The sequence below is a fragment of the Chiloscyllium plagiosum genome, chromosome 5, assembly GCF_004010195.1.
Source record: "Chiloscyllium plagiosum isolate BGI_BamShark_2017 chromosome 5, ASM401019v2, whole genome shotgun sequence".
Lineage (NCBI taxonomy): Eukaryota > Metazoa > Chordata > Chondrichthyes > Orectolobiformes > Hemiscylliidae > Chiloscyllium > Chiloscyllium plagiosum.
Window position 1 is genome coordinate 13,500,145 of NC_057714.1, and position 23,060 is coordinate 13,523,204.

At 40.8% G+C, this 23,060-nt stretch overlaps 1 protein-coding gene across 1 annotated transcript in view; it reads right to left on the bottom strand.

Annotated features, from left to right (window-relative positions):
• Positions 1-23,060, bottom strand: part of LOC122550229 (A disintegrin and metalloproteinase with thrombospondin motifs 16) — a 229,647-nt gene that overhangs the window by 57,622 nt on the left and 148,965 nt on the right. The window contains exons 15-16 of the mRNA XM_043690988.1: positions 22,038-22,282; positions 8,956-9,094 (exon numbers count right to left, since the gene is read on the bottom strand). Of these exons, the coding sequence (XP_043546923.1) occupies positions 8,956-9,094; positions 22,038-22,282 (384 nt within the window). The remainder of the gene's footprint in view (positions 1-8,955; positions 9,095-22,037; positions 22,283-23,060) is intronic.

Below are 23,060 nucleotides of genomic sequence, written 5' to 3' on the forward strand. Positions count from 1 at the left end.
AATTAGCTGTAATTGATTCCTGGCTCTTCAGTTAACTGAACTGAAGGCACGTGGTTTAAATTGTGAGTTTTTAAAAATCTCTGGTATAATATCTTGCATCACAGCGGTACAGTCCCTTCCTCTGGATGAGGAGCAAGTGATTTAGAGAAGATATGAGAAAGATTTTTTTTCCATCCAGAGGGTGGTAGATATGTAGAACATGTTGCACAAGAGGGTGGTGGTGGGAGACACTCTCGCAACATTTACAAAAGCATCTGGATCAGTACTTAAAATGTCGGCGATGGATTACATGCAAGTAAATAAGATTATTATTGTTTGATGTTTGTTAATCAGTTCAGACACAGTGGGCCAAAGGGTCTGTTTCTATGCTGTACGCCTCTACAACATGTTGTGGTAGACAAGATTTGAGAACTTTGTACTCGGCACTGTATTCATTTTCCAGCTATCTGTGCAGATTACTTATCAAAAGAACAATTCTCTATATGAGGGAGTAAGCCAATGACGTGCTTGATCATGCTGAGAGTAATGTTTTACGATCTTAGTTATTATGAAATCTGTCGTTTTTCTTATTTTTACAAAATATTAAAGCATAATCCTTTCCTTCCTCTACAATAATAAATTCCTATATAACAGTTCCAATTAAATCTCATTTATTTGCTTAGATCACAAATGGGAACAGCTGTTTTAAATCATATGAGATGTGAAACGATCCAGCAAAAAATCGACTAAAGCCATCACATCGCCAGGTTTTATTACCATCGATCACATAAATCCCTTCTTTTGAGCTTGGAAATAAAATCTGACCTTAGACAGCATTTGTACCTTACCGGGCACAAAGTCCTATGAAAAATGATTCCTGTACGAGCAACAAACTACCTTGGGGATTAAAGTTAATTATAACCAATTTAAATCTTGTTCGCAGTAATAATAGTATTCACTAATAAAACAGTACCCAACAGGGCTATGACCAAGGCTCTTTGAGGCAGGTTGTTTGTGCTTTTGGGGAGTTGGCGAGTTTTGAGAAGATTTGTAGCTCAGGTTGAGGTTCTGGATGTAGGTTTGCTCGCTGAACTGGAAACGTCATTTTCAGACGTTTCGTCACTACACCCGATAACATCTTCAATGAGCCTCTGGACGAAGCACTGCTGATGTTTCCTGCTTTCTATTTATATATTTGGGTATTTTTGGGTTGGTGATGTCATTTTCTGTTCTTTTTCTCGGGGTGGTAAATCGGATCCAAGTCAATGTGTTTGTTGATAGCGTTCTGGTTGGAATGCCATGCTTCTAGGAATTCTCATACGTGTCTTTGTTGGCTTGTCCTAGGATGGGTTGTTGTCCCATTCGAAATAGTGTCCTTCCTTATCAGTATGTAAGGATACTAATGAGAAAGGGTCATGTCGTTTTGTGGCTACTTGATGTTCATGTATCCTGGTCCCTAATTTTCTGCCTGTTTGTCCAATGTAGTGTTTGTTACATGGTACTTTGTAAATGACCTTAGTTTTGCTTGCGGTCTGTATAGGGTCTTTCAAGTTCATTAGCTGCTGTTTTAGTGTATTGGTGGGTTTTTGGGCTACCAAGCGGTGATGCCAAGGGGTCTGAGTAGTCTGACAGTCTGTTTTGGGGAGTGTTTACTTTAAACTAACTTAGGAGGAGGATGGTGCCAAGATGTGGCTTCAGCAATGCAAAATAAGGCACACAAAGTATTGAGAGAGACAGTTAGCACTAGAATAAAAAATAATATGGTATTGCATAGGGTTAGTCTAAGAGGATACACATTAAGGATTTTTTTATTCACTATTGGGACGTGATGTAGCTGACTGGGCCAGCATTTATTGCCCCTCCCTGGTTGTCCTTGAGAAGGTGGTGATGAGCTGCCTCTTGAACTGCTGCAGTTGTGTGCTGCAGGTAGACCCACAATGCCCTTAGGGAGGAAATTCCAGGAACTTGACCCAGCATCACTGAAGGAATGGTGATATATTTCCAAGTTAGGATGGCAAGTGGCTTGTAGGTGGTGGTGTTCTCATGTATCTGCTGCCCTCAACCTTTTAGATGGAAGCGGTTGTAGGTTTGGAAGGTGTTGTCTGAAGGTCTTTGGTGTTTTTCAACAGTACATCTTGTGGACAGTACACACTGCTGCTACTGAGCATCTGTGGTGGAGGGTATAGATGCTGTAGGTAGTAATCAGCAGATTTTCTCCTGGATAGTGTCTTGAGGATTGCTGGATCTGTACTCATCCAGGCAAGTGGGGAACATTTCATCACACTCCTGACTTTTGTCATGTAGATGTGACTCACTAGCCACAATATTCCTAGCATCTCACCTCCTCTTGTAGTGACTGTATTTATGTGGCTAGTCCAGTTCAATTTCAAGTCAATGGTGACACCTAGAATGTTGACAGTTGGGGATTGAATGATGGCAATAACACTGAATGTCAAAGGGCGTTGGTTAGATGGTCATTGATTGGTGGTGATCATTGCCTGGTATTTGTGTGGCCTGAATGGTACTTGCAATTTTTAAGCCTAAGCCTGGATATTACCCATGTTTTGGTGCATTTGGACATGGACTGTTTCTGTATTTAAGGAGCTGCGAATAATGATGAATATTGAGCAATCATCAGTAAATACCCCCACATTTGACCTTATAATGAAGGCAAGATCATCAATGAAGCAGTTGAGGATGGTTGGACCTAGGAAGTATGCATGTGGACACACAAAGCACAATGAATAAAGTTGGTGAACTCCAGGTATCTATATTGCTGTGGCAATAGCAAAGACCTGGCTCAGAAAAGTCAGGACTGGGTTTCTGAGTGGACAGCTCACCAAGGCTTCTATACAGCACCTTCCAAACCTGCACCTGGATAGACAGGGATGCAGCAGACGCAGGGAAGCACCACAATCTGCAGGTTTTCCCAAGCCACACGCTGTTCTGTCCTAGAATTCTATCACTGTTCCTTCATTGCTGCAGAGTCAGAATCCTGGACTTGCTTTCCTAGCAGCACTTCAGGTGTACTCACCTCTCACTAACTGCAGCAATTCAAGAAGGCAGCTCACCATCATTCCCTTCACAAGGGGAATTCGGAATGGAGAATAAATGCTGACCCAGCTAGCGAAGGAAAGGAAAGAGGTGTGGGAATATTGAGTGAGGAGAGTATCACAGGGCTGTGCGGAGAGGGGGTCCTTGAGAGGACAGTCACAGAATAAGTACAATTGAAGTCAGTGCTCATGGGCTTGGTGGGAAAATCTGCCACTGAAAGTGTCCTTTTTCCTGGAAAGTCCCCTCAAGAGGAGAAATTTGAGAAAATTTACCCTGGGATTAGAATGGAGAGAGCTCCTCTTCCAATCATAATCTGGATCTTGCCAATGCTTGCAACAAATGCTTGGAGGAGTGCTGAGCAGGATAATAGGTACTGGCAGTGAGGGAGTCACTGTGGGAATATCTACTGGGAGTCAGGGGTGTGGTCTCAGGAGCAGCAAGAGTTGTGGGAGTGGATTCTCAGGGTCAGCAGCCATTTTGCTGAGGCTTTGCTGAGGTCAGGAGGAGGTGTCGCAAGCCATCTTTTGGCAGAGGTGGCCACTTGCCTAGGCTGCTCAGGAGGTATGTAGGAAAATGAGGTAGGTGCAAGGCATTGGGGATTGGGTGTGGAGAGGACTGGGAAGCTGCAAGGCAGACGTGGAGAGACAGGGAAGCAAGGAGGCTGCAAAGTGGGTGAGAGGAGAGACTGGGAGGTTGTAAAGGGGATGAGAAAGAAAATGAAGCTGCAAGGGGTATGGGTAAATTAGGGAGACTGCAAGGGTGTGGAAAAGAGAATAGTTTCACACCTGTCAACAAAAGAACACTCAGCTAATGGGGAGACAGGATAATCTTAAATCGCTGAGGTAATAAATTATTTGCAAATGAACGTGTTATCTCTAGCATAATGCTGCAAATATTCAGAAGCTACTGTATGGGAAAATATGCAGTAGATGCTATTGTAATGAGGAGAAAGTGAGTTCTGCAGATGCTGGAGATCAGAGCTGAAAATGTGTTGCTGGAAAAGCGCAGCAGGTCAGGCAGCATCCAGGGAACAGGAGATACATTTCCGACGCCCCTCCCCCAACCTTTTATCTTAGCCTGCTGGACAAACTTTCCTCATTCCTGAAGAAGGGCTTATGCCCGAAACGTCGATTCTCCTGTTCCCTGGATGCTGCCTGACCTGCTGCGCTTTTCCAGCAACACATTTTCTGCTATTGTAATGAACACTGCACATCGATTGTTAAAATTAAATCTGAAATAGAGATCTGCGATGCATTAATATGTTGGTTAAGATATTCCAGCCTTGTGAAGTTGTGATGAAAACACATCAGCTGTGACCTAACCAATCAAAACGCTGTGTTTAAGGTGGAGGTTTCTCGGTGTAGAGGTGCAGGTTAGTCATTTTGGAAGGAAAACTTATGGTGCTAACTTATGCCTGCTGGCTGTGCCAAATTTAACACTATGGTTTCTAGGAAATTTATGTTTCCTGAGCATGCTGAGGTTTTAATTTAATGTACCATTGATAACTATTTCTATTAATGAAATCTTCTAATTCTGCTTCCATGAGATTTCAAATACCTTATACCTAAACAAATATACACAAGATAATGTTATTACAGAGGAACTTCGATTATCCGAATTTTGGATTATCCGAACAAGATCGCAAGGTCCCGATGCTTGGCTAAACTGTGTTATCCGACATTTGATTATCCCAACATTCGATTATCCGAACAAAATACTCCCCGCCCATGTCAGTCGGATAATCGAGGTTCCTCTGTATGTGACTGGAAAAAAAGGTTCAGAACTATGTTCAACGGAATTTACTTGAGCAGCAGACTTCCAGTCCAAAGAGGAAGGAAACATAGCTGAAACAAAAACAGAAATTGCTGGAGATGTTCAGCAGGTCTGGCAGCATATGTGGAGAGAAAGTAGCATTAACCTTTCAGGTCCAGTGTCACTTCATCAGAACTCCAGAATTTACCAGCATCCAGAGTTCTGTGTTACACTTTAGGCATAGCTGAATCTGGTTTGGGGGAATGAGGGGGATCAAGCAGTTCAAATTTCAATATCAGAAGATCTAGAGCAGATTAATCATAGTACTGTATTATACAGTTTAGCTATGCCTAAACCAAATCAAAGAAAAATGAAAAAAGACAAGGAACAATCAACAACAAAACTACCTAATTGGAGGAGGGTCAATTTCAGTACAGTTAGAATTAATTTATTCTTTGTAAACTTGAGTGAAAGATTGGCTGGCAGACAATTGTGGTCCAATTATTATTTGGGTATAACCAAGGTACATTCCCATTAGAGGGAAAGGCAGGGTAAACCATGCCTAGAAAAAGAAAGAGGATAAGATAAAAGTGAAAAGTTTGTGTATGAGAGGTGTCAGGTTAAAAATACAAATCAGATTGAATATGGAACATTCAGAGTGGACGTTAAGAAGGAAGTGAGAGAATTAGAGGAGCAAAGAGATTATACGAAGACAGGTTGACAGCTAATATGTAAGGAAATAGAAAAGTCTTCTTTAGAAATATAAAACAAAGAAGTATGTGAAGGTAGGGAGCATAATAAATCAAAACACGGACAAAAAGGAGATATTATACAATTTAAAGTTGTAAGTCAACAGAATCCAAGAATACTGAGAGAAGTAAAGGTGAAAATTGTGGAGGTATTGTCAATAACACTTCAATCTTCTTTAACTACGGTGATGGTGCCAAAGAACTAGAAGTGCAAATGTTAAATTCATATTCAGAAAGGGCTTTATGGATAAACCCCACAATTACAGGCTACTCAGTTTAATTTCAGAGGTAATCTGGGATGAAATTTATAGTCACTTGTAAAGTGTAGATGAATTAAACAAAGCCAGAATGGAAACTGTGTTTAACAAACTTGATAGAGTTGTTTGATGAAATATTAGAATTGGTAAAGGTAATATGGCTGTTGACATTGATATAGATTTTTGAAAGACTTCTGATAAAGTGCCAGGTAAACAGGATTGCCAGTAAAAATGATGCCCATGGAATAAAAGATGTGTCAATATGGAAATTAAATAGGCTGCAAGGTGAGTTTTTCCATGAGTTGATATTAGAACCACTGCTTTCCTGGATATATATTTGTGACAGAGACTTCAGTGTCCAGTGTACAATTTCATAATTTATAGTTAACAAACAGAATATGAACTGCGCTGAACCATTCCAAAAAGATACAGACAGGCAGAATGGGCAGACATAGATAAGATTAAACTTAATACACAGAAGAGTGAAATAATACATTCTGGCAGATAGAATGAGGAAAGGCAACATAAAATAATCAATATATTTCTAGAGGGGTGCAGAATCAGAGAGATGCAAGTACATGTGCTTAAATCATTGAAGGTTACATCATAGGCTGGGAAAGTGATTAGCAAAACACTCAGGACACTGGGCTTTCGAATTGAGTCAGAGGCTACAGAAGAAAGGAAATTATAATACAAAATAATGGTTCAGCTTTAACTGAAGTAACGTGTTCAACTCTAGCCACTGTAAGTTAGGAAGCTTCAGAGAGGTTGCAGAGAAGACCTACCAGACTGGTCCCAGAGCTGAGGGATGTCAGTTAAGGTAGATTGCAGAACAGGGCTCATTTCTCTTTGGGAAAGTTGAGAGGATGGCAGTGCTAAAAATCATAAGTGAACCGGAGAAATAGCTGGAGAGGAACTGTTCCCACTAGGAGTAGGACGGAGAACCAGAAGTGAATGATTTCAGATGACAGGCAAAAGAATTAATATTATGTAGGAAGTAATTATAATGTACTGCCTGCAAAGGAGTGAAACCAAGTTCAATCTTAGCTTCTGAAGGAACTGAAAATTAAAACTTGCAAAACTACATGGCATGGATGGGCAAGCGGGACTAGATAAACTGCTCTTAGACTCAAAAAATGCTTAATTTGTTATTACTTGTAGCTATGCAGATTTCAGAACATTTTTAAATATATGATTTGCAGAGGAAGTATTATTTTCTTTATCCCTACAAATATAATGATGATGTTTCTGTAGGGATTCACTCAATTACATACTGTAATATCAGCATTTATTTGGATTCTCCAGGTATGCCAGGGATCAAATATAACAGTGCTGGAATGTCTGGCAAACTTTGCAATTGAGATTTATTCTTGCATCTTCCTTTAGATGTTATAAAAATTGCTGTATGGTTTAGCAAAGAATCTTGTATATGTTTTGGTCAGTATTACTTACAGTCACAGAGTCATAGAGATGTCCAGCACGGAAACAGACCCTTCAGTCCAACTCGTCCCTGCTGACCAGACATCCTAAATTAATTTAGTCCCATTTGCCAGCACTTGGCCCATATCCCTCTAAACCCTTCCTATTCATATATCCATTCAGACGTCTTTTAAATGTTGTAACTGTATCAGCATCCATCACTTCCTGTGGCAGCTCATTCCTTACATGCTCCACCCACTGCATGAAAATGTTGCCCTTTAGGTCCCTTTTAAATCTTTCCCCTCTTACCTAAACCTATGCCCTCTAGTTCTTGACTCCCCCACCCCAGAGAAAAGACCTTGTCTATTTACCCTATCAATACCCCTCATGATTTTATAAACCTCAATATAGTCGCCCCTCAGCCTCCGAAGCTCCAGGGAAGACAGCCCAAGCCTATTCTGCCTCTCCCTATATCTCAAATCCTCCAACCCTGGCAACATCCTTTTAATATTTTCTGAACCCTTTCAAGTTGCACAACACCCTACAGATAAGAGGGGGACCAGAATTGCACACGACATTCCAAAATTGGCCTCATCAGTACCTTGTACAGCTGCAACATGATTCCCAATTCCTACTGTGCAAACTTCCTTTTTAGTTATCACCTGTTTCGAGAATGATACATTTCTAAATGACCCATTGGGATTCAAAAACACTTGCATTCTCAAAAACTTAACATCAATTAAAATTCTTAACTAAACTGAAATCAAGTGTTGTACATCTCTACCTTACTTAATTTCCATATTATAATTAGAGTGTTGAGAGAATAGGGTTAGAAACAAGCACAGATAGCAAAAGGCATCAAGAAAACCTTTGCTCATGGGGACAAGGAATTTTGTTCACTCTCATAAAATGCAATTGGAATAATGTGTAACAGAGGAAGCTACTAGTTTCATAAACTGATTGAGAGCACAATAATGAAACACATTTTAAAACAGAGTAAGTATATTGCATTAATCAACTTTATGAATTAATAACAGAGCCTTTGTATTTTAAAGTTAAAAATCACACAACACCAGGTTATAGTCCAACAGGTTTAATTGGAAGCACACTAGCTTTCGGAGCGACGCTCCTTCATTAGTTGGGAGTCTACCACCTCCGACGCTCCGAAAGCGAGTGTGCTTCCATTTAAACCTGTTGGACTATAACCTGGTGTTGTGTGATTTTTCCAACACCGGCATCTCCAAATCATTTGTATTTTAAGACATTCCAGATATGTTGACAAAAAGTAAAGTTCAATTACAGAAACTGGCCATTCAACGCAACAGAATAAGTGTTAAAGTTCCAAAGCAAGTGCCTCTACCTATCAATCGAATCAGCATATCCGTCTAAAATTCAATAAAAAAGCCAAAATGTACTTATTGCCAAGGGAAGGAAGCAGTAGATGAAACACCCGAAGTAACAAGGGAAAATTGGAAGGATATTGTTGAATGAGCTGAAACATATGTCCATTGTTCTTAGGGCTACCTACTTAGATACAGAAAACACACCCTGTTTATTCAGCCTTTTTCCTATTCATCTGTGCAGACTTGAAGCCAATAGTTAATATTACTTATTCTGAAAGTAATGGATTAACAACTGCTTATTTAACAGGAAGATGTACAAGTCACATCTTCCACTGACAATGGGAAAGGTCTACCTCAGAATGTTGCAAATTCATATTAAGTGATTGCACAACGAAACATTACCTCCTCCACAAGATGCTGAGCATTCAGAGCGAACAATAGCCCATGTGTAATTGTGTTTCGGAGCTGTTTTATTTTCAGTCGATGATTTTGGCAAGGCATATTCCCATCCAATCCCTGGATTTTTGCCCTGAAGTAGTATCTGGATAAACAAAATAAAGTTTGGAAACAATGTTTCATCACTTCATCTTCTATCATGTTAAGAGTGATTCCTGTAAAGCTTAATCAAACAAATGACCTTATTAAACAGCTGCCAAAAATTGAATTAACTTTTTCCATCTATCAATGTTTTGCAGTTTGCCTCAGAGTAGCAATTCTTTATTACAATAAAACATATCTGAAGGCAGCAAAGTATAAAGTGTTTTCCAATACCAGTTAATGCAATGCTTTTATAACTTCTGTCTTTTTTTTTGAAAAAGTAGCAAGAAATTCTACACGTATTTCAGTTTGTGTTATGAAAGAAAGTTTCTTGTTGTACTGACTAATGAAGATGGGATTCATATGAACTTTCCCTGTAACCCTTTATAAAGGCTGAAAGGAAACATAAAGCTAAATTTTAATGCAGTTCCACTCCATTTATTCCTTTCTACTCCAGACTTTCTTTAAATTAAAAGTGCATCTGACCTCAGCTGGTGAGGTGTCGGTAGGATCAAGTTCAAGGCATCATTCAAAGCAGAAGTACACCTTTAACAGGTCTGTATTTGCTACCTTTTTTAAAAGCATGGTTTAACCTAAGACAGTTGCTGCTCTGATTGTCTAATACAACATAAGGTCATGACTCAGCTGTGAAACGGTAGGGAAGAAATAGGTCAGAACTTCTCTCGAAGACTACTAAGGATTATATGATCTCAATAGAGATTAAAACACACAAAAGCACACATGTATTTATGATAATAACTCTCTTACTTTAAATGAAACTGCAAATGCTTCTCTCTGTTGCACCATAGAACTTGGATATTTTAAACAAATGTCCGTTTTAGTACGCTGGTAGTAATTTGCTTTTCTCAATGTTTTCTCAATATATTTAGCTCCTCTGTAACAGTAGTCTTACTGATGAGAGAGAGATGGTGGAATAACTTCCCTTTTCCTCACCTCTCAGTTGTCCACAACAAAACATATGGTGAGACGGAGTGTTTGAAAACTTTAGAGACTTGCCATTTTTGGCAATGAACAGGAAACAGGCTTACAGTTAAATGTTTAAATCAGAAGGAAAGGCCATGTTTGTTCACACAACACACAGTAATGAACATGCAACACACGCAAACCCTTGCGCAGACACAGTCACACAAACACAGGCATAATAAATTCTCGAGACAAAGCATACATTTCGGCAGCTGGCAGAAATGCAATAAGTAAATCACATGGTCAGGTTAAGATGCCTATTCCTGATGAAGGGCTTTTGCCCGAAACGTCGATTTTCCTGCTCCTCAGATGCTGCCTGACCTGCTGTGCTTTTCCAGCACCACTCTGATCTAAACTCTGGTTTCCAGCATCTGCAGTCCTCACTTTTGCCAGATTAAGATGCACGCCTAGATGGGTTCTCTTTTCTGTCTTTTTGGGTGAATGGATTCTGGAAAGCTGCAGGGTTTCCAAATGAAGCCATGGCCAATCTTCAGCAGAGGGAGTTATTCCCTTTCTCACACCGCCTGGGTTGACTGGTTGCTTGTGCAGGGTTCCATTTGCCTTCCTGAAGTAATGTTCCTGCTGCCCTGTTGATTTCCGGGCTGACTCGTTTCTGGTTGATTTTTGGAGTACTAAAATTTGTTACCTGCAGTTAGTCTTGAACATGTCACCACATGGTCAATACTTCTTTTGTCCACCCTAATGATTCAAAGTTAGAAGATGAATGGCGACTGTGCAACGCTGCTTGTGGTAAACTGGTTTCTCTTCAGCTTTCTTTGTAGAGTGGTTAAATTCAATTTTTGGAGATGCCAGTGTTGGACTGGGGTGTACAAAGTTAAAAATCACACAACACCAGGTTGTAGTCCAACAGGTTTAATTGGAAGCACTAGCTTTCAGAGCGACGCTCCTTCTTCCACCTGAAGAAGGAGTTGCGCTCCGAAAGCTAGTGCTTCCAATTAAACCGGTTAAATTCAAGACACAGAGCTTGGAGTTGGGGACTGCACTCATTATTTTGACTTCATGCTCATACTCAGCCAATGTGGTTATAAATTCCACTTACCAGTAGTTTCATGTTTTGAAGGGTTGATTTTCCACCCAGGATATTTACATTTAAGTGACTCTCCAGAAGTGTGTTCAGACATGAGTTAATTCTATGGCTGTGCAGGAATCTCAGAAGGTCACCTGGCCTTTGGCATTCACCTTCAATACATATTGTCTACTCTTCAAAGTAATTTTTGAAGAATCTAGATTGAATTGACTCCATACCTTGAACGTAAAGAGTATGACATCCTCATTGGACATGACAGAAAACATTTCAGTTCCCTGTTGATGTGGCATTGCCTTCGGTTTCTTTTTGTATGAGATGCCCATGATTCAACATAAGAGTCTCCAGCTTTAAGGGCTGTGAATTTTCCTAAGTTTGGAAGTTTTATATTTTTTAATAAGCACAGATAGAGGAACAACTCACATGATGTATGATAAATAAAAAAAACAACAAATTCAGGAAATACTTAAAATCTGGCAATACCTACAGAGAAAAAGAACAAAATACAGTCAGTTGTGATATAATGCGAGAGACCTACTCTTGTGCGATCTTGCGTTATAAGAAAATCACGCAATGGTCGTGCCATTTAAAGTAATGGGGCAGGAATCACATTACAGCCAACACATTTAGGAAAGTATGTGTTCTACAACTAACAGTCTAAATTCTTCAATTGCGTTAAAGCCAATTCACGTTGAAGAAACATATGATATAGCAGAACCAACTGTACTTCATTCACATAGTCTCTTTCACAACTGTTAGAGGCTCCCTTGTATTTTGCATTTTAGTAAACAACTCTGAAATAATGTCAGCAACATTCACTATCATCAGATGAGGCAATCCACAGGCAGCAAAATCTGGATGACATTTAGGCTTGGAGAGAATATATAGTCTTCCCCCTTGACATTCAATGACATTCTCATCGCTAATTCTCCCGCTATCAACATCCTAGATTTTACAATTGATGAGAGGCTCTAGTGGATCAGCTTAACACTATAACAACAGTCCTGAGACTGCAATTACCTCCTGACTGGCCAAAGTTAATCTACCATTCACAAGGCACAAGTGAGGAGTGTGATGAAGCATTCTCCACTTGCCTTGGATGAGTACAGCATCAACAACACTGGGAAGGTTGACATCATTCAAAGCCAGGTTCATCATTCATCATCCTCAACACCCATTCCCGCTACCACTGAAACACAATGGCAGCAATGTGTTCCACCTACAAGATGTACTACAGCAACTCACCAAGGTGCTTTTGATAGAAGCTAATTTGTAACCTCTACCACCAAGAAGCATAAAGACAGCAGATATATATGAACACTATGACCTGCAAGTCTCCCTCCAAGTTGCACACCATCCTGGCTTGAAAGCATATCACTTCTCCTGCACCAGTGATCATCACTTTTTCAGAGTAATTAGAAATGCGGCTGACATGACCCATGACACTCACATCCACATCGTCCACAGAATAAAGAACTAACAATCTGTAACTGCAAGCTCCCACAGTGCGTAAGTGATTGTGATGAGATAGTCTGTTTTTGTGATAGTAACTGAGGGATAAATATTGGTTCAGACACTGAGGACAAGTCCCTCTCCTTCTTTAGAAATAGTACCATGAGATCTTTATTTCCACCCAAGAGGAGAGACTGAAAATTGGTTTAAGGTCTTACCCAGTGACTCGATCTTGATAGTACAGCATTTCCTCTGTACTGCACTGGAGTGTCAGACTTGATTTGTACGTTCAAAATTTAGGAGCTTTAACCCACAGGCTTCTCATTCCGAGACCACAGTATTACTCATTGTGTCACTTGTTGACATTAGGTCAATCACCTTTTCTCAAAATGTTAACTGTTTTCCTTTTTCCAGATGCTGTCTCACCTAAGAAGTCATTTATATAAATGATCTGGATGTGAGCATAAGAGGTATAGTTAGTAAGTTTGGAGATGACATCAAAATTGGATGTAGTGGACAACGAAGAGGGTTACCTCAGAGTGCAATGGGATCTTGATTAGATAGCCCAATGGGCTGAGGAGTGGCAGATGGAGATTAATTTAGACAAATGTGAGTTGTTGCATTTTGGAAAGGCAAATCAAATCAGGACTTATACACTTAATGGTAAGGTTCTGGGGAGTGTTGCTGAACAAAATTACTGTGGAGGGCAGGTTCATAGTTCCCTGAAAGTAGAATTGCAGGTAGTTAGGATAATGAAGAAGATGTTTTGCATGCTTGTCTTTATTAGTCAGTGCATTGAGTATAGGAGTTGGGAGGTCATGTGGAACTGTGCAGGGCATTAGTTAGACCACTTTCAAAAGTTGATTGGGGAGAGGTGTTTGCAGGTAAAGGGATAGCTCAAAAATGGGAAGCCTTCAAAAATGAGATATACAAACATCCACAGACCTTCACCTTAGGGTGAAGGGCAAGGCTGGCAGATGTGGGGAATGCTGAATGACTAGAGAAATTGAGTTTTTGGTTAAGAATAAGAAGGAAGCATTTGTCAGGGCAGGATAGCAGAGATCAAGTGAATCCTGAGAACAGTATAAAGGAAGTAGGAGTATACTTAAGAGGGAAATCAGGAGGGCAAAAATGGGACATGAGATAGCTTTGGCAAATAGAGTTAAGGAGAATCCAGCGATTCTACAAATACATTAAGGACAAAAGGGTAACTAGGGAAAAAGTATCTTGATTTTCAAATTCTCATGCAATTCTCCCCTCTCTGCTATAAGAAACTTGTGAAACTTGGAAGAGTTCAGAAAAGAGTTACAAAGATGTTGCCAAGGTTGGAGAGTTTGAGCTAGAGGGAGAGGCTGAATAGGCTGGAGCTGTTTTCCCTGCAGTGTCGGAGGCTGAGGGGTGACCTTAGAGAGGTTTACAAAGTTATGAGGGGCATGGATAGAGTAAATAAGCAAGGTCCTCTCCCTAGGGTGGGGTGAGTCCAAAACTAGAGGGCATAGTTTAAGGTGAGAGGGGAAAGATTTAAAAGGGGCCTACGGGGCAACCTTTTCACGCAGAGGGTGGTGCGAGTATAGAATGAGCTGCCAGAGGAAGTATTGAAGGCTGGTACAATTACAGCATTTAAAAGGCATCTGGATGGGTATATGAATAGGAAGGGTTTAGAGGAATATGGGCCAAGTGGTGGCAAATGTACTGGATTAGGTAAGGATATCTGGTCCGTGCAGACGAGTTGGACCGAAGGGTCTGTTTCTGTCCTGTATATTTCTATGATTCTCATAGCCAACAGAAGCAAGAGTGTTAAACAATGTGGGTAATGCAGTTTCATACATGTATCCAGAAACTGTCTTTGTCTTAAATCTGTTACAATGCAAAGAAACGCCGATGCAGAAAGCAAAGACCAATACAAGTGGTTGACCAATATGAGAAAACACAACAAAAGGCAAATAGTTTCAGCTACTTTTTACATCCAGCATGACTGTGCATTTATAAATGTAACAGAACTTCAACACAAAAATATACAACAGAGTACAGTTTGGTTTAGGGCTCGTCTTCATGCCCACTGGCCATGACAGCTACATTAACTTACATCACCACCCGGTTGAGCAACATCTTGATTTTCAAACTCTCGTTTTGCTTCAAAACCCCTTCATCACCTTGGCCCTTCAGGAGCCCAACGTCCTATGGTATCTATGTTCCCGGTGTCTTCAGCATTCTATCCCAAATCGTAAGATCGACACAAAACACAATTACCTGTTACAGCAATGGTTTATAAAGTAAGTTAATCACTGAGCCTCATTAAGATCGTCAGGGAGAGCAATTAGTTTTGCCCGAGTAAAACAAAAATCCAACAAAGCTGTAGATTGCACCTTCCGCCAGTCACAGATGGGCTATAGGTGACTTGCTGTGCAGACAATGACGCATTCTGACTGGCTCCAACACCCAGTTTCGCACAAAGTTCCAAGAAGTATGTGTTTGGGAAGAGAAGCTGGGAAGGCAGTATACCTTAACACTTTGGTGGCAACAGGAGGAGCATTCCTGTTATTTTGTTGAAAATAGATTAAAGCTAAATTTTGTCTGGATTCCACCGGTCCCTTTCAGGACTGGCAGGCAGGTCAGTGATTAACTTCTACATGTTGGTGCTAGTATGCAGCAGTAAGTTAGCCCATTAAAGCAGCAGGGAATAGGAGAGCAGTGAGGAGAGAACTGTTCTCTTAAAGTCGCAAGAATTAAAGTAGCAAGAGGGAGAGAACAGTGAGGAGTTAGGAGCAATGCAGACCGTGTTGGAGCACTTAGAGAAGTTCTTGGAGAGGCAGCCAGCACCCACTGGAAGGTAAACTTCGAGGATCACCTCAACAGAACTTCAGTCCTTAACATGAGAGCCCTCAACCATGTTCCACAGCTACCTGGCAAAGGAGCGGCGCTCTGAAAGCTTGTGCTTCCAAATAAACCTGTTGGACTATAACCTGGTGTTGTGTGATTTCTAACTTTATCAATGACGAAATTCAACATTGCCTCCAAGATGCTGGAGCAGTCTTTGGCCATCAAAGATCTCAAAACTGGCATGAAGCTCACAGTCTGCAGGGGCAGCAGTGCTACTTTGGAGAAAATGTACAGAACATATCTCAATCCCTTGAGGAATATCAACAACAACGCTGTGGCAAAATGCTGCAAGACCAATGGCAGGATTGATATTCCAGTATGATAGTGTCCTCGCTCAGGTGAACATGCTCAGCACTGAGAGGTTGGTTATGGTCAGTCTCTTGCACTGGGCAGCCTCACACTGTCCTCATGCCTGACACAAGACATTGCAAAACAACTTCTCTACTCTGGGCTTTGACATGGTAAGTGGTTACCACAAAGGCACGGGAAACACTTCAACCATGTCTCCGCGAAGAAATGCATTATTCCCCACATACTCTTCAGAGTCTGGAGCCTGAGCTGACGCAGAATGAAGGAGCATCAGCAAAGGTGCAAACCATTTTGAACAACGTCAACAGGCCCAGGTGGATACCATTTGGAAACAGCAGAAGCAGCGTGCAAAAACCAATCATCACACCGAACCACCTATCAACCCTCCCCCACTTCACTTGTCATGACTTGGAAGTGCCAGTGTTGAACTGGGGTGGATAAAGTTAAGAATCACACAACACCAGGTTATAGTCCAACAGATTTATTAAGGCTTGTACTTCCAAATAAACCTGTTGGACTATAAACTAGGTGTTGCGTGATGTTTAACTTTCTCCCCTCATTTGTGGCAAGGTTTGTGGATAAATGTTAAACAGTTTAGTCACCTCAGGACCCACACTCCAGAAAGTCACCAATGATAATGAGTGGCTGCCTCGGAAAAAAAGATCCAAGTCAGAGCTACTCGCTTGGTATAAACTTGAACCATCTGTAGGTGGATTTTGCATAGTGTCCGTCAAGTGGCTTACGACTGCAACCATCAAAATGATGCAGGCTTCACAGAGTTATCCCAGGTATTGCATCAAGTGGCCTGTGGGCATAAAAAAAGTGGCTAAACTAATCCCATTCCCACAGATTTTCAACATTGCTGTTCAGACTAACAGTTAGCTGAACACAGAATTTCTTCCTCAATATATATAGCAGCGATCTGAACAAAAATAAAACACAGTCTTGTGTCACGCCAGCAATAAATACACTTGACTCTAATGTTCTATTTCTTTCCACAGATTTTACTGTAGCGGCAATCTTTTGTCAGACTTTTCTTGTAAAAATCTTAGAAAAATAGCCCAGATGGAGTTCACACTGCCTTTCCAAGATTTTGCAACTCCCCCACAAAATGCAAGATTAGGAGAATTCTTATAGAAGCCTGCATTTAGTTTTTACTGTGACGTTTTAAATTTGGAAGTTGGTATGTGGATTTGGTACCTTAGGATCCCCTAAAAGATATCAAACAACTATGAATTTAGGGTGACATTTGTTTTTCCATCTTATAAAAACAATCACTCGAAATGTTGTTCATGTCACATTATCACACAAAGTGTCATAATAATCCTGTGTGTCTCATAAATCTTTTCTTCTAATGCGCTGGTTACTAAGCACATTAAGGGTTTCATGAAAATGCTGTACTATGATAGCTCTTGGCAGTTTACCATTACTTCCCATTCTCGGGAGATTTACATGCACGACATTGTTTCCAATCAAATACAATATTATCTCGATGATAATCTTCCACTTCTATATGGAGTTAAGGTGTTCTAAATGCTAATAGATTAGATCATACTTCAGTTACCCCACCCATCCTGCAGAAACTTACATTATTTAGCTTTCAATCTTGCTAATGGCAAGAAAGGTATTTGAAATGCAAGGTTGGGTTAATTCCCTTCATTAAACCATGCATTTACAGGAATATCATGTAAGATTTGAATCAAACAATTTATAACACTAAAACATCTTCACTGCTTGTTCAGATTTAAGAAAATCAATTGACTGAATTGGAACTGGGAGAAATGTCTCGGGCTCGCAGAGACATTGTGCCCATAAACAATTTTCCCTTTTTCTGAGGTGGCAAGGATAATTGTGAGCATGACGATTTGATTGAGCAAGAGAAAACTGTTGCAATTGTGCTCTCCCTCCTGAGGTGGCGAGTTAAAAATCATGCTGTGAAGAGATAGTCAGTAACAGACACATGCAATGTTTCTACTATCTGTGCATGGTGATCAGCACCAATGACAGCGTTGAGTTCCAGAAGTCGTTGCTATGCACAGGCCGTGGAGGCTCCGCACAGAAGAAAAAGATTAGAGGGAATGCTGGGCATATGGTCAGGTAACTATGATTGTGAGATACATAGGCCCAAGCAAGTAGAAAATTGGGTTTAGTTACTAAGTTCTGGCAAGTCCTTTCCAAGTTTAAATACAGGCTGAGATCGAGAGTCAGACTCTGACATAGAACTCAAACTTCAAGGATGTCTGGTTGCCTTGTTAAATGTGGAATTGACCAGTACTGGCAGTTGACAGGCAGGTGAATGCTTTTTGAAAACCTACGTTCTGTCTACAAAAATGACTCTAAGCTTCCTGTTGCCTGCAACTTCAACACACCATGGTGTTCCCTGGCTAACATCTCTGTCTCAGGCTTGCTGCAGTGCTCCAGTGCCACAGTGAGACCCGGCCCAAGCTGGAAGAATAACATGTCATTTTCCACTTGGTGGCTCAGTGGTTAGCAATGCTGCCCCACGGTGCTAGGGACCTGGGTTCTATTCCAGCCTTGGGTGACTGTCCGTGTGGAGTTTGCACATTCTCCCCATGTCTGTGTATATTTCCACTGGATGCTCCAGTTTCCTCCTGCAGTCCAAAGATGTGCAGATTTCAGGGATTGGCCATGCTAGTGTCTCATAATGTGCATGCTAGGTGGATTAGCCAGGGTACAGGCAGGGGCTTGGGGAAGGTTGGGGGGGGCTGAGTCTGGTTGGGATGTTCTTTGGAGGATTAGTGCAGACTTGGTGGGCTGAATGGCCTCTTTCTGCACTGCAGGGGTTCTTCATATATAATCCGATGACCCTGCAGTCCTCAGGACTCAATACTGAGTGCAATAATTTTAGATATTGAACACCTTCTTCCATGTCCTTTACCCACCCCTGCAGCAGACACCCTGTCACGACATAGGGCTGGTTTCTGCACAGCCGACTCATTTTCACCTACTTCCAGTCTCCACGATCAACTTTTCTGATTCCTGAGCACACTCTCCTCTCTGCTTTTGTCTCCCTAACTGTTGTTCCCTCTCTCTTGTCTCCATCTCCACCTATCCCCTCACTTGTTTTCCAGCACTCCCCTGACTCCTTGTCTTTAGTATACCACCTGTTCCTAGTTACTATAAGTTCCGAATAAGGGTCGAAACATTGATTCAGCCTACTGAGAATCCCCAGCATTTTCTGTTTTTGTTTGTGTTAAGTATTGATCAGAATTGTCACTAATGGCATGTTTTCTCACTAGTTGTAAGTTTTATTAGGTCAAGGTCAAGTCAAATAAAGTAAACATACGTAAAACTGAAGTAAAATAACTTTACATCACTCATGTTAACTTTACAATAAAGTAGGCATTGTAGTTATATGGAACACACATCCATGTAATAAGCAGGACATCTTGGACCTTAATGCTGATCTAGATCACCACGTACACAAGAGTATCACCAGCTACAGAAACCTCAGCTCTGGGTTTCAGTTCTTGAGTGGTGACTGGAGTCACCCTGGTATTTCTTCACAGGTGCCAATTATTTGGACAGCATGTTTAGGGAAATGGTCAGGCTAAGACCATGAAGGCAGAAAGGGAATGGGTAACAGTCAGGCAGCCCAACAGAGCCAGTCAGGTACTGCAAAGTCCTGCCCACTAATCAGTTTTGGATACTGCAAGGGGGTTGTACCAGAGCTAGGTACATGGCCGTTAGGCAGCTCAGGGAGAGTAAGAAGAAAGGAAGAGCAGTTGTAGTTGAGGATTTGTTAATTCAGGAACAGGCAGATATTTCTGTAGCTATAGATGTGGTCTATGCCAGGGTTAAAGTTGTCATGGAAAAACTGCAACTCCTTCTTATCATTAACATCTTGGCAGTTCTAAAGATTACAGTTGTGTTTCAGGTTTTTCAGTGTTTCAGGGAGCAACTGGAGCTCTCTGTGACATTTGATAGTGCTCTACTCATAACCATATCTGGGATGTCGCTGATTCCCTCTTTACCCAGAACCCACCTGTTACATTGTTTCTCTTTGATCAGGCCAGTCGTGAAGTGAGGCCATTACAATTCCTGGTCGTGGCTTGCTTCCTGTGCGTGAAGGGTGCAACTGGTTCCCAGAAAAAAACACCCATTACAACTTTGTAAATGACACACACTATTGTGGTTTGTTTTGTATACTTCAGAACAGTGCAGCATTACGACCAGTATGTTCGTTTCTAACAACTTTTTTAAAAACTGGATTTTCCCTTTAAGAGCACCCTATCAACTCCAAGCAATCTTTGTCAACAGAAAAGGATTCCACTTCTTCAATGTTCAAATAATTTGTAACCACAATAGACAAACATTGCAGGTCTACACTATGTATCCAAGAAGGTGCCATCTATCCTCGACCTCTTAGAGGTGTTGGTATTGTGTCCAGATCATAAGTAGTTCAGGAAGACATCAAGGGTCATTCTGAAATTCAATGAACGCTTTGAAAGCTAAATAGAAACTCCTTGGCAATGGTACTTCTGGAGATGTGAATAGTTTTCCTGTCTCACCAATACATTGATAGGATGAGAGCCATCTGAGCCAGTAGTGAGTCATCAAGAATGTCAATGACCTTGAGAGAAGGCCAATAACTGAGTATGGCTTCAGATCCAATGCCTGAAATGGGAGTGTGCTGTAACAGTTTCGGGATAGCAGCAATTTTGAGTTTTGATCTATACAAAAAAGTCTGTCTGTGAGCCAACCATCTTGTTCAGAGACCATGAGAGAAACATCACAAAGAAGTCACCGTTTCTCAATATCGGAGAGAGGAAAGAGTCCAGGCCTGTTGTAATGACCCAAGGTTAGTGTGAGCTGCGCTGAAACATTGAAACGTAGGATCTTTCACCATGTCCTAGGCCCTGTTCTGCTCAGTTGGAGCAGTCTCCAACTATTCAGCTACAGAAGCTAGAGTCAAAAAGTGTGGCACTGGAAAACACAGCAGGTCAGGCAGCATCTGAGGAGCAGGAGAATTGACGTTTCGGACTTCATCAGGAATGCTGAAGGGCTTATGCCTGATATGTCGACTCTCCTGCTCCTCGGATGTTGCCTGACTGGATGTGCTTTTCCAGCGCCATACTTTTTGACTCTGACTCTCCAGCATCTCCAGTCCCTCACTTTCGTCGAGCTAGAGAAACCATCACAACTGCTGAAATCTGATTCAGCTTTTAATTTCTTCACGATGGAAACAGAATCTTTAAGCAAGCAGCATGCTTGCAATAATATTAGAGACTGATCTTAATTTCATTTCTAGAGGCATCTTTACTCCTTATTCATTTTTGCTATTTGTAGTTTTGGCTAACAACCTCACCACTTTTACTTTAAAAACTGTATAGTTTTGCAATAAAATAACCTTTATCTTGTTTAATCATAAGCTGAGTAGCTGGTCATTTTAAAATTGAAACACTCAAATACAAAAAGGGGCTTTTTAGAACCCTGTACAAATTCTTAATACACTTGCCTCTCTGAGGATGCTACCGATGTGGTCATGACACCTGGTAGCATATTATTGTATTCTCTCGTGGCTGGCCAGCACTTGTTGCCTGTTGTTAGTTGCCCTTGAAAAGGTTGTGGTGAGCTGCCTTCTCGAACCACTGCAGTCTACATGCTGCACATTGACCCGCAATGACAGTCACTCAGTAACTATGTCATAAATGAATATCATTTCCACCTATTCTAGATTTAAGGCAGAGTAGATTGAGGGGTCATCATTTTAGGTTAAGGCGTGGCAGATTTAAAACAGAGATAGAGAGGAATTACTTGTGGAATTCACGACCCAACTTGTGGCAGCTGCTGGGACACTGAGTAAATTTAAGGAGGAGATAAAGAGGTCTTTCAGTTAGTGATGATGAAAGGGTAATGGTGGTTGGCCAGGAAAATGGAATTGATGCTGAGATGAAACCACCCATGATCATACTAAATGGTGGAGCAGGCTGAATAACTGCAGTGCCTACTTCTGCTCCTAGTTTTTATTATTTTTGCTTACCCCCCCTCCCCCCTCCATTTCTACTGATGATAGCCACACATAACTTTTAGCGGACAGGAGATGAACCAGAGGGCCATACATTTCTCAACTCGGAATTTCGCTTCAGGAGACAGAATTGCAGTCCTTCATTATCTCATCACAGTGCAACATTAACATATAAACAGGGTCAAAAGGGCTGATGAAACTGTGCATTGGCTATTATCAGTGCTCGAATGATGATTTTACTACATCAAGAACCGTGGCTTGTTTCCCTGAAAGAATGCACCAACATACCTCTATCACCAGTGTTTCATTCGTAGGGCCCATGGCTGAAAGGCTTTCCTGGTGATTGAAGGGCCTTTTGTAATCAAATATTGTGCCAGAAAATCTGTGCCGTCCAGGCCAATCCAATGTCCAATGGCCATTGAGATAATATTTTTGCTGTTGGTTTCGAACAGCAATATAAGCGTTGGAGATGTTTACCTCATATACACGAATGCTACGCGCCCCTGCAGGAATAACAACGACTGTGTAGTATTCTGTTGGAGAGAAATGAAAATTCACTTCAATTTATATCCTCAATTTCATATATATAATATATATCCTCAATTTATATAAGTACAAAATATTTTGAGCTCTATGTCAAAAGGTACAAAATAGAGTAGCAAGTCCTATGGTTGGAATCTGAAACACATTCTTTCAGAGAAATACTAAATCAAAGAATATAGCTAGTAGACATTGTGAGATGACCATCCTGTTATGAAATTTGCTTGGCAGAATGCAAATTTGGGAAGGGAGGTCCATCTGCTAAATCTGTATTGTTTTGGATTTCATGGAAAAGAATTCCAATTGGGGCTGCCATGAAGTTGCGTCAAATATGAAAAGCATATTCATGCAACGGGAAGAAAATTCTTTGTTTAGTCAACCCATCTCCATAAAATACTTATAATTCTAACTATTTACACAGTATAGATACAAAATTATGGCTTTTGGGCTATTTGGTCTAACTTCCAAAAAAAATAACTTTATTGTGCTGAAATGTTTTTTTTACTCCCACTGAACTGTCCTGTTTATTTTGTGGGCCTCAAAGTTTGCACATTAAGTTTTTTTTTGCGGTTATTGCCAAATTTGTGACCACATCCCAAATTAGAAGGCCAAGATGTGTTGGCGATTACAGGTTAAGAATTAAACAAATGAAAGCCATCTTGGATTTAAATTTTATATGATAATTGTTCAAGAAACCTGTGAAGCACAAAGCTTTAGATTCTACATCAGAAAGCCAAATACTTAAACGAGTAATAGACTGAAAGACTCAAT